The 12,529-nt window shown below is 40.9% G+C and overlaps 1 protein-coding gene across 1 annotated transcript; it reads left to right on the plus strand.

Annotated features, from left to right (window-relative positions):
* Nucleotides 1–9,156: 9,156 nt before the first annotated feature.
* Nucleotides 9,157–10,764, plus strand: LOC148200303 (uncharacterized). Its single transcript, XM_088112196.1, has one exon. The coding sequence runs from the start codon at nucleotides 9,376–9,378 to the stop codon at nucleotides 10,627–10,629; it is 1,254 nt and encodes a 417-aa protein (XP_087968322.1). The 5' UTR covers nucleotides 9,157–9,375; the 3' UTR covers nucleotides 10,630–10,764.
* The last annotated feature ends 1,765 nt before the right edge of the window (nucleotides 10,765–12,529 follow it).

Genomic DNA, 12,529 nt, shown 5'->3' on the forward strand with positions numbered 1-12,529 from the left:
ACGCTCGTCATTGCTCTACTCGCTTAGCCCTCTTTTCCTCTTCCCCTATCGTTCGGTCATCGTGCTGCCCCCTTTCAACCGTTCGGCCACTTTCCTCTACCGTTCGGTCATCGTGCTCCCCCCTTTCAACCGTTCGGCCACTGTCCTCTACCGTTCGGTCATCGTGCTCCCCCCTTTCAACCGTTCGTCCATTGTCCTCTACCGTACGGAACCCTTCTTTCTCTCTCCTATATTTTCTTCTCTCGTAAACTCGCTAGTCCCTAACATTACCCACGTCCTGAAGATCAACCTTGCCCTCAAGGTTGAAGTCCGAATATTGATCTCGGATGGTTATGGCATCTTCCTGTCGTTCGTCCTCTCCTTGTTGCACCTGCCTTTGATCCAAAACTCTGATCGGCCAGGGAGACGGTCCCTCCATCTCTAAGTCTAAGGGTAACTCTTTTTCCACCCTGTTCTCCCCCACAGCCTTCTTTAATTGTGACACATGGAACACTGGATGTATCCGCGCGGCTTCGGGTAGTTGCAACTTAAATGCCACTGCTTCTATCTCCTGTATGACCAGGAAAGGTCCAAAACACCGAGCGGCTAGTTTAGAATGCAGTATGGACGGCATCGATGTCTGTCGGTGGGGTCTGATCTTTAGATACACCCAATCTCCCACCTCCACATTGGATGGTCTCCTTGCCTTGTCAGACTGCCTCACCATTAATTCTTGAGCCTTGGCTAAATGGAGTTTCAACTGATTGAGTGCCTCATCCCTCGTCTGTAACTCCTGGCCGACGGCTTCCTCTAAGGTTTCCCCCGGAACGAACCTGTGCAGGGAGGGAGGAGACCTCCCATATACTGTTTCAAATGGAGTGCATCCCGTCGACTCTTGGTAACTGGTATTATACCAATATTCCGCCCAGGGTAGTACTATGCTCCATTCCTTTGGTTGTTTTGAGCAGAAGCATCTCAGATAACCCTCCAATACCCTATTCACGACCTCAGTCTGTCCATCGGATTCAGGATGATAGGCGATGCTCATCTTCAGTTGAGTTCATTGTAATTTGAACAACTCCTTCCAAAAATTACTGAGGAACAGTGGATCCCGATCACTCACGATAGATATTGGCACCCCATGCAACCGGACAATCTCCTTTACAAACACTTCAGCTACGATCCGAGCGGAATAGGGATGTTTCAGTGGTATGAAGTGTCCATATTTGCTGAGGCGGTCTACCACTACCAGCACAGCATCATACCCGTGGGACTTGGGCAACTTAACGATAAAATCTATGCTTATCTCCTCCCAAATGGCGTTGGGTATGGGTAAAGGTTGCAACAACCCCTGCGGAGATGATGACAGATATTTATGTTGTTGACATACCAGGCAGCTTGCAACAAAGTCAGTTACGGCTTTCTTCATTCCTACCCAATAAAGAGATTGCGCCACCTTGCGATAAGTCCGATATACCCCTAAGTGTCCTCCTATTTGTGTGGTATGAAACTCGGCTATCAACTTGGGTACCCAGGCCGATCGGCTAGACAGCACAAGCCTCCCCTTATAGTGTAACCTCTCGTGTTCCAGAGTGAACGAGGGATGTGAGTTGGGATCTTTTCTCAAATCTTCTATCACCTTCTTTAACTCTCCATCTGCCTCTACTTCTTCTAGAATCTCCCTGAAGTCTTGCCAGTAAGGTCGGGCCACAACCCTCAATTCCTTTTCTTTCTGCAGGTCATCCTCCTCCTTTCGTGATAGGGCGTCTGCTACCTTGTTGGTGACACCTGATTTGTACACAATTTCAAAGTCATAACCCAGGAGCTTCGCAATCCAATTCTGCTGATTCTGCATGGTGATACGCTGCTCCAAAAGGTACTTCAGACTCCTTTGATCGGTGTGAACCACAAACCATTGTCCCAAAAGGTAGGGCCTGATGGACAAATTTGTAAGCACCAAAATATGATGTCACAAACTTGTTTCACAATCGGCAAGTATGACCGAATCGTTCAAGTAATAAACTTGGTAAGACCAAGTATCGTTCTTCCCAAAGGACTCACGGCCTAGTTTAGTTGTGTGGTTTGTTGATTAGCTAAGACTTAAGGACGAAATAATTGGATTATATTATGCAAGACGAAAAATAAACATGTATGCATGAATTGATCAATGGCAAAGACAAAAGATAAACACTTTCAATGAATTATATGAATGAATATGTTGTTGGGGGTCAATTTCATCTCATCCACTCTCATACATTTTAGGAATTCCACATTCAAATCATCATTGTTAATGCCACTCTCTAAAGTACCATTCTAGATGGCTTCTCCCTAATCAAATAGTTCATACAATTCCTAGCATTCCTAATGATTAGTTCATAAGTGCAGGAGCTTAACGACAACCAATATAATATTGTCAGTATAATATTGGGAGAAATTCCCCGGATCTAGACCTCCCCATACGTGTCCGTATCGACAAAACCAATAATCATGCATTAGAATGAGTTAAACAATGCAAGCATTAAGCAAAGAGGAAAAACCCTAACTAATGATGAAAGAAAGCATAAGTCTTAAATTAAGATGCAAGCATAAATTCCATATATGAGAGCTTCAAGAGATTACATTGATTCCCCAACAAACATACAAAGTTTAGTTCACCATATTCATGGTGAACCTAGATGAACAATGAAAGAATGAAAGAATAAACCCAATAAAGGTGAAGAGGTAGCCTGAGCATCCAAGATCCTCCTTCAAAGGGGTGGAAGAGAGAGTGTTTGCTTCGTTTCTGCCAAAGATGTCTAACCCTAGGACGTGCAAGTCCTTATATACTATCTTAGAGTTACAAAAGATTACAAAAGCCCAAGCCCAAAAAGTGCCGCTCAGCGGTAAATACCGCTCAGCGGTGACTGCGCGTCCCTTTTCTTCCCCTTAGCGGCCAGTTTGCCCCTTAGCGGACCTCCCGTGACCTCCTGAATGCCGCTCAGCGGTAAAATGCCGCTGAGCGGTGCCTTCGACTTCTCTCTTTGCACTCTTTGCTTCCTTTTATGATTCCACTTCTCTCCTTCTTCACTTCTTTCACTAAATTCACCTCAAAACGTGCACAAAAACACTCAAATCAAGCATAAACCTGTCCAGCTCTCTTATTTCTGAAAATATAGATAAAAGCATTGATTTCAAGCTAGTTTCTAAGTCTAAAGGTTGCTTTTAATATCAATTTTAAGCATGAAAATAACAGTTTTTCAACTGTTATCACAACCCCAAACTTAGAACTTTACTTGTCCTCAAGCAAACAAAATGTAACTCCATCTCCAACCAATTCATATGATGGTTCACTCATTCAAAAATTCTCTTTTCAAGATAAGTAACAACTTTACTCAAACTTGTGACCAAGAGTTCAATCAAGATGTGCACATGCTTTTAGTGATCACAAAGTCATTTAGATTCCAACAAATGATATTTTTCATGAATGATCAATCAATTAAGCATGGATGTTCATGTGCTTATGGAATATTTCCTCACTAGATAAAGTGTTTCACTCATCACACAAGTGTATAAGAGGTAAAGTGTTTCACTCATTCACTCCACTATCACAATGTCACATGAATCAACTTTGCCTTTCATTTTACCACAATCAAAACAATCACAAGCATGCATCATCAAAAGGACTTTTCACTGGCTTATAATGTGGCTGGGCTAACAAGAAAATTGGTTTTTCTGGATCACAAAATCCTTGAGTTAAGAGAATCATAACAACACAATTATTCTTATTCTTCCCAACTTTCTTTTGCCTTTGCATTTGCATTGAGCTTTACTTCTTTTTCTTTTCTTTTCTTTTTCTTCTTCTTTGCATATTCTTACTTTTTTTAGCTCTTAGCTCAATGATTTTCCTTTTTCATGTTTCCCCAATAACCCCAAACTTGAACATTTAGCAATACCACACAAGATCTTGTACTTAACTCAAGGTAAAGATTTTCAATCAAGGGTTTCAGTGTATATTCAAGGCTAAGGGTTCAAAGGATAGAACACAACGTGTTCTCTTTTAGTAGGCTAACTTTATGAATTTGGCCAATAAAAAGGGTTCCAACAAACGGCCTTGATCACATGATGCAAAACAAGCAATTTATTCAATCATAGAAAACCTGGGCAAAGTCATTCATGCTTCCAAAGTAATAACATTCAACAATAATAACTCTGGAGCTCAAAACCTTACATATAAGCTCATTCACATTTGACATACACATCCTGCTTAATTTCACAATCACAATCATGATATCATGCATTTGTTCACAAAGCTTGTGAATCACCTGTATAAGCATTTTAATGTGCACATCTATCTCAACATCAATCAATCAATAAACATCATCAAGCAGTACTTATCACACAATCACAGTTAATAGCAAACCATCACACAAACCAGGTGTTCAATAGAGTACATCAAACCCTAATCTAAAACAAAAACAAATAAGTTCAGAAAACTTAAACCACAAAAGCATAATCATATGATAGCATTCATCAGTAAATGCTATCTCAGCTCCTCATCAGTCGGAGCTGTCCTCTGTATCTTCCTCTTCCTCTTCATCATCATCTTCATCAAATGCATCCTCCTCCTCAGCTTCATCTTCTTCCATATCTCTGGCTGAAGCTTCAGCTGCTCCAGCTCCTCCATGTACTGGTTCTTCTGGCCAAGCTACGACATTATGGAATTCATCCATAGTCCACCTGTGGGCTGGAGGATTATCATACATCCCCACTATCATCTCAGCAGTGGCCACCTGCCCTCTGTGAATGGACTGCAACTGAGCACCTATAAGAGACATATACATGTCTCTCATCTGGAATGGTTCTGCTTCATGTGCATCAGCAGATGTCCGGCTCTGTGCTGGCCCTCTCTCTCTACGAGCATGGCGTGGTGGAACTGGCTGAGCTGCATCCTCACCTCCACAGTACTGTCTATAATAAGCCTCATCAATAGCTTTTCTTGGCCTCTCAAATGGTGGAACAGAAGTGTCCACCCCAGCTTGCTTGCAAAGGTGAGTGATCAAAGAAGGATGTCCTAGTGGTGCTTTGTTGTTTGAGGTGTTAGCACACACACTAATCTCATCAGCTATCACCTGCCCAATATTAACATTCAAATTTCTGATAGCACAGTAGATGAATAGTGCCCTGCTGAGAGTAATATCTGACACATGTGAACATGGCTGAATGTTGGCATGAGAAAATGCCATCCAATACTTTGCAAGAGGAGTCAAATCTGTCCTCCTAATGTTAACCACTGCGCCAGATCTATTCCTTTGGAAGTGTCCTCCAGGTATACACAGTACTCTCTCAACATCCTCAAAGTCAGCACCTTCCTCCATGCTAAGAGCAAACTGACATTGCTCACCAGCCCACACAGTATCCAGGAAGTTGTTGATAGAATCAGGATCAAACCTGATAGCATGGCCTCTGACATAGCCCAAATAATTCTCAGCTGGATGATCACCAATCTTCTTTGCATTGGTGTAGAATTCCTTGACCACAGCTATGTTGGCAGGTGCTGGATAAGTGGCTAGCTTTCCCCAATCATTCCCTAACACTTGCTCTCCAAATTGAGGAGCAAAGTTAGGTATCATTCCAACCTTTCTCTCCATTAGAAGTCTCCTGCCCTGAACCACCCTAAAGTGCTTCTCATGTTTCCTAGAGAGGAACCTGCTAGAGTGGGGTTGCTCTGGTTCCTTTTCTTTCCTCTTAGTTGCCATGGTTTTCAATCTCTTTCCTGAAGAGGATGTCATTCCTGCATTCAAAACACAAACCAAAACCACAGAACATGATGTTTATCATTAGTAAAAACACAGAACACAACTCCTTTTGAAGCTAAACCACCGCTGAGGGCCAGAATTTCCCCTCAGCGCCACCAGTGCTACGCAACAAACCAGAAAAATCAAATCTGGCAGAGTGCCGCTCAGCGGTGAATGCCGCTCAGCGGTGACTCTGCAGATTTTTGAAAATCTTGTTTTAAGGCTTTCCTAACTCCAACCAAATGCAATTTTCATATTTCCAGTTCATAATCATGCAGTTTAATCGGTTCAAACATCAAATATATCATCAAATCATGCATAGAAATCAAAACCCCTAAATATTCATGTTTTGACAATCACATTCAAATTCAAGAACCCTAGAATGAACCAAATGCATTTTACTTACTTGGGTGGAGATGCTAGATGATATGAGAATGCTTCCAAACTAGAATGCTCTCTTCCAACCCCAAACTTTGATGACACACTAGTGAAAAAGTGAGTGAAAGAGAGATTTTCTAAAGAGGGAAGAGTGAAAAGATGTGGAAAACCTAAGAGAATGTGTGGGGAAGTGTTTGTGCAGAGAGAAGCCAGAAAATAAACCCTAAAACGCAGCTTGGGGTATAAAAATACCCTAATGGGCTCGGGTCCCGCTAAGGGGAACTTAAGCCCATCTGCGATAGTACCGCTCAGCGGTAATTGCCGCTCAGCGGCACTTTCGTGAAGTGCTCCTCTCCTTCTTTTCATGACCTGCGTGCCTTCCCTACATGTCCCTCATAGGTTCCCTGCAATTCAATGTTAAAAATGCTTATGCAAATCCTAACTAAAAACAAACAGAAACAAACAATCAACTTATCAGGTTAAAGATAATCAGTTATTGCGCTATTTCCACAAAGCTCAAACCTTACTTCAAAACTTCGCCGAGGTTAACATCATCCATGTACCCAGGGAGCAAAACACAAGAGCAGATCTCTTGTCTAAGTTAACTCACTCTAAGGAGAGAGCACAGCTATCATCAATCATCAAGATGACGCTCGACCATCCAGTCGTGGAAGCTTTCGTCACCGATGTGTCGACACCGGCAACAGACTGGCGGCAGAAGATCAAGGATCGAATGGTGAAACAGGAACAAGGACAGAGCATTAGTCTGACTGATTCAAAACGAATTACACGTTTCTTGTGCATAGGCGACGACCTATACCGTCGCGGCCACAGTACTCCTCTCTTTAAATGCATATCAGAGGAGGAAGCTGACTACGTCTTGTGCGAGCTACACACAGGCATATGCGGGTTTCATTCGAGTAAGCAGACGCTCAGAGCACGCATACTCCGTCAGGGATATTACTGGCCCACGCTCGACCAAGATTGTGAGACGTTCGTCAAGAAGTGTATCTCCTGTCAGGCCCACGGTCACGACATCCACGCACCTCCCGAAGACATGCATGGTATCATTTCTCCCTGGCCCTTCGCTCAATGGGGCCTGATGAGTCAATATTTTATTCACTTCACTTAGTTTATTGTACCGAATTTAATCGGGGAATTGTGCTTAATTGTCCGGTATTTTCCCGTTTTTGCTAATTGTGCTTAATTTGACCAAAAATTCTTATTTTAATTAATTTGAATTATTTGGACTAATTATTTGCATTATTAATTGTAGTGAAATTGTTGGATATTATTTGGGACATTTGGAGGTGAAAAGAAATACCACATCAATTATGTTTTAAAATGAAATGAGAGAGGAGGTGTGGATTATTTTTTTTGGGGTGCACATAGAGAAGTAGCTCACGGCCTATGAGGCAGCTCCACATTCATGGTCCAAAGTTGGTTTGGTTTCCATCCACGGTCCAGCGGTAAGCGGTGCACACAACAAGGAAGCATCCAGCAGCTCCCATCCAGCAATGCACTAGCGAGAGGGTCACGGCCCAGGTCCAGTAGGTGTGCTTGGAGAAGAAGGGAGGTGCAGCTGGTCCACGCGGATACGGACGTCCAGCTGCAGTGGAATTGGATGTACGTGGACAACAGCAGCTCACGGAAGCACACGTCCAATCCAGGAGCGTCCAAAATTCTTCATTTTTCTCCAGCACACACGGACATCATTCCATGGGGTGCAGCAAAGAAGGGGTGACGTCCAGCAAGCGGTCCAGCTGCCACTTGGCCGTCCAGCAAATCCAGCAGCAGCTTGGAGGTCCTACACGTCCAGCACACCTGGCCCACACGGAGAATAGCAGGGCACACTTAAGGAGAGCAGCCGCCACACTGGAAAAGGAGAGGAGGAACCACCGAGAGTAAGTGGGAGAGGAGCTGGAAAAAGAAAGAAAGCATGGAGGGATATGGGTAGCAGCAGAAAAGTGATACATTTTATTCTTTGCAAGCTGAAAACACACTTCAATTAGGTGACCTAGAGGGGGCTGGACGTGGGAGGTTCCAGTAGCCACCACCGAAGGGAGAGCAGATTTTATTTTAGTGTATTAAGATTGGAATTAGGAACATTGGCTTTTGTGTTTTTCGGAGAATGCAAGGAGCACGTGATTGAGTGTTTCAAAGTTTTCCTTTTCATTTTGTTTTGTGGCAGTAGCATGGTCACATCTTTGGAGAAAAGGAGTCACACTTCCAACCTTTATCACTTTCATTGGTTTTATCATTTTACACATTAGAATGCAAAGCCGTTGACATGTTTCTTTCACTGTTAACATTTCTTTAGTGTCATTTCCTTGATGAATTAATGCTTAGTTTGATTATCGTTGCATTTTTATTTTATTTCAACACATTTGCCTTCAAATTGTTCGATTCAGTTTATTTTTGGAGCTGCACAGTGATTTTATTATGGGAATTCATTTTTCTTTCTTTTAGAAAAAGTGATGTTTTAAATTTTAGGACATGTTAGGTTTTTAATTATTTATTGCTAATTTCATTTTAGAATTTTCTTTGAGTTTTAATTCGGTGGCATTTAAAAAGGATTGGCGTATTTTTAGTTAAGTGTTTTTTTTTTTATTTTAATATGTTGCATTTCACTGTTTATCTTGTTTTCAAGTGTTGTTTTAATTTCGGTTTGCTTTTACTAATGCTTCTACTGTTCGGTTCAATGTTTTCATTTGCTTTAATGTTTCCACTTGTATTCAGTTGTGTTTAATTCTCATTTTTAATTTCGTTATTTGCATTCACAAAACTTTCAAAACCCCCCACTTAGTGTTACCTGAGACTGAACCACAAATTGGTCCTTGAGAGACGACCTAGGAGTCACTTCCTAGTAACTATACTGCATTCTTTTATGCACAACTTTTGTGGGAGGTGAGACCCTCTCATCAAAATGGCGCCGTTGCCGGGGACCAACGGTTCAGTCTTAGGTCTTTTGTTGTTTTAGTGTCTTTTGTTGTGTTAGTGTTGTGTTGTGTGATGTGTTTTAGGATGTTTAGTTAGTCTTGTTTGGGTTTACTTCTTTTATCGATTTTTGTGTTTTTAGATTTTTATCATTTTTTGTATTTGGTGCATTTAGTTGTTGTTTCTGGAAGTTTCAAATTATGTAAATAATGGTTTTCCCCCATGTTATGTTTCTATATGTTTGGTTTAATCTTTGTTTGAAGTGGAAGTCCAGGTCTGAGACAGGTTTTGCACTACAATAGAGAAAATGACAGATTCTCAAGACTGGATGTATGATCTAGTCAAGTGTCTTCCCAAATTCCTTGGGTTGGCACATGAAGATCCATACAGGCACTTCAAGGAGTTTAGTTTGGTGTGTTTATCTATGAGGCCTGCTGGTGTTTCCGAGGAGACAGTGTTGATAAAAATGTTTCCCATGTCCCTTCAAGATGAAGCAAGAGACTGGTTCATATACCAGTATCCTTTTAATAGTTGGCAGGAAACACAACAAAAATTCTTCGACAAGTTCTTTCCAGCAGCAAAGGTGACCAGCATTAGGATGAAGATCACTGCCATTGAGCAGTTTCGAGACGAAAGCCTGGCAGATTATTGGGAGAGGTTTAACAGGCTCTGCACAACTTGTCCAAACCACCAAATTCCAGAGCATTTGCTCTTGACCTATTTTTATGAAGGGCTCCTGGACAATGAAAGGATACTTGTGGATGCAGCTATTGGTGGATGTTGGATGGATATAACCCCAATAGAAGCGAGGAAGTTGCTCCGCAAGCTGGCTGGTGAAAGTCCAATTGATGTAGCAAAGGAAGAACCTGAGCAGCTTGTTCTGGATTCTGACACTGATAGCCCTGAGGATGCAGCTGATAACTTGGAGTTTGGTAAGAAACTTCTCAGTGAGCGAAAACAGGTTTATTCTGAACCTGAGATTCCAATTTTACCTGATTTGCCTACACATTCAAATGCATGTGATTTGACGCACATTGATTCTATAGGGTTTATGACTGATATTGATACAAATTCGATTGACCAATCTAAAATTTTTAATTCAGTGTCAGCCATTGAACCCATTGGTAAAAGTTGCGTCAATATTGATTTTGAAAGAGAAACTGTGCAATCTGATGATTTTATAGAGTCAGGACTAAACTTTGATTTAACACAGTTTTCTGAAAATTTTGAATGTGATTGCGAATCTGGTTCTTGCTCCATTTGTGCTGAAATTGATTATGCATTACAGCCGAACTCTAAGTTTATTACCGATGCTATTAATTGTGAGTTTGATGACAAGGATGCAGAGTTAAAAGAAAATGCAGGTGCTGACATTAAGGAATGCATGATTAATGAAGGAGAGATATTGTCGAAACAAATTGTTGTGAAAAGAAAGAAGAAAAATCTTGTTGTGAATGATATGGCAATATTGATGAAGCAGTTCCTCATAAAAATTTTATCGCTGGATCCTGAGGCAAAAGACATCTCCCTGCAAGTCCAAAATTGGCAACTGCCACCATGATCAGGGGAGTTTTCTTTCTCTCTTCTCCCCCTTTCCCTACTTTTATTGCACTTGTCCATGATCTGTTGACTGTTATGATTTCTGATCTTATGCTTATGACACATTGAGGACACTGTGTAGTTTAAGTGTGGTCTATTGGGGGAGATTCTAATTTTTCTTTGTTAGTTTTTGTTTTCCGTGTTAAAATTTTTTCTTTTCTAGGTAGTTTTTGTCGGGTCTTGTATACAGTTTTACATGTTTCTCTTGATTTCTGGACTTTGTTTAGGTTGTAGATGTATCTTTCACTTCATTGATACTCTGACTTGTTTGAAATCCTTGCTTTTCTTTGCTTGAGAAGATGATTATAGATGTTTGAGAGGTTGATTTGATTGTGACATAAATTACCCTGTGTGAGATTTGAGCCACTTGATGTTCTTTCTTGTGTGTGATATGTCTCTTGATTGCTTGCACATATGCCTTGGCTTGACTCTTGTTGATAATTCTTGATTGATATGCATGTTTGGAAGTGATAAAGGCAGTTTTGTTTTTGAGCCTCTCTAGCCAAATAAGCCTACCGTGTTCTAAACCTTTGATAACCCCTTTTGAGCCTATACTTTCCTCATTTCTTTGTTTTTAAGCTCATACACTACCCCTAAGTGAAAAACCATGATTACCTTAACCTTAGGGAATTTTGGAGCTTTGGAAGTGTTTTGGGAACAAGTGTGGTCTCCCTGGGGATTCTAATAAATTGGCTAGTTGGTTCCTCTTCTTGTTTTGATTTTAGAAATATGTGGTGTATCTTGTCTCTTGAAATTGTGTGCTGAATAGAGTAAAGAAAGAGACAGGATGAAAAAAAAAAAAAAAGCAGAAAAACAGTGAAAAATGAAAAAAAAAAATAATAATAATGGAGTCAAGAAGAGGATGAAATTAGAGGTTGTGGGTGTGTTTGAATGTGTTTACACTTGTTCCCCATTGCTTCTCTATTCCTTATGGTTTGTAGCTTCTTATCCAGATATATCCTCCCTTGTCCTTGGCCCCATTACAACCATGAAAAGACCTTTTGATTTGAACATGCATGTATTTTGAGTGTTGATATTAGAGGCTTGCCAAGTCTATTTGTGTTTGTTTTCGTGAGTGCATTGAGTGACATTGATTTACCTTAAACACTTGAGAGAAACACTGATAGTGCATCTGTGAGGTTTTGTTACTTTTGATTCACCTCTTGAGCTGATTGATCATTTTGCCATGTCTTGAATTGCTTGGATGATTTCATGAGTATCTGCTTTCTGTGATTCATTCTGTGTTGGATATTGTCTACTTCCTTTCTTTGTCCAGATTTCTTGAGGAATGTGTAACTCTGTTTCTGTCCTTGTTGAGTCCTTGTTTTCTGTATGCTGAGTCTGTGTCACCTTCCTAAAAGTCCTTTGAACTATTCCTTGATCTGCGTCTTGATTTTGCCCAGGAGTGCAAAAGACTAAGTGTGGTCTATTTTGATGAGTCAATATTTTATTCACTTCACTTAGTTTATTGTACCGAATTTAATCGGGGAATTGTGCTTAATTGTCCGGTATTTTCCCGTTTTTGCTAATTGTGCTTAATTTGACCAAAAATTCTTATTTTAATTAATTTGAATTATTTGGACTAATTATTTGCATTATTAATTGTAGTGAAATTGTTGGATATTATTTGGGACATTTGGAGGTGAAAAGAAATACCACATCAATTATGTTTTAAAATGAAATGAGAGAGGAGGTGTGGATTATTTTTTTTGGGGTGCACATAGAGAAGTAGCTCACGGCCTATGAGGCAGCTCCACATTCATGGTCCAGAGTTGGTTTGGTTTCCATCCACGGTCCAGCGGTAAGCGGTGCACACAACAAGGAAGCATCCAGCAGCTCCCATCCAGCAATGCACTAGCGAG

Source organism: Vigna umbellata, chromosome 4 (genome assembly GCF_029865625.1).
Source record: "Vigna umbellata cultivar VRB3 chromosome 4, Vumbellata_1.0, whole genome shotgun sequence".
Taxonomy (NCBI): domain Eukaryota; kingdom Viridiplantae; phylum Streptophyta; class Magnoliopsida; order Fabales; family Fabaceae; genus Vigna; species Vigna umbellata.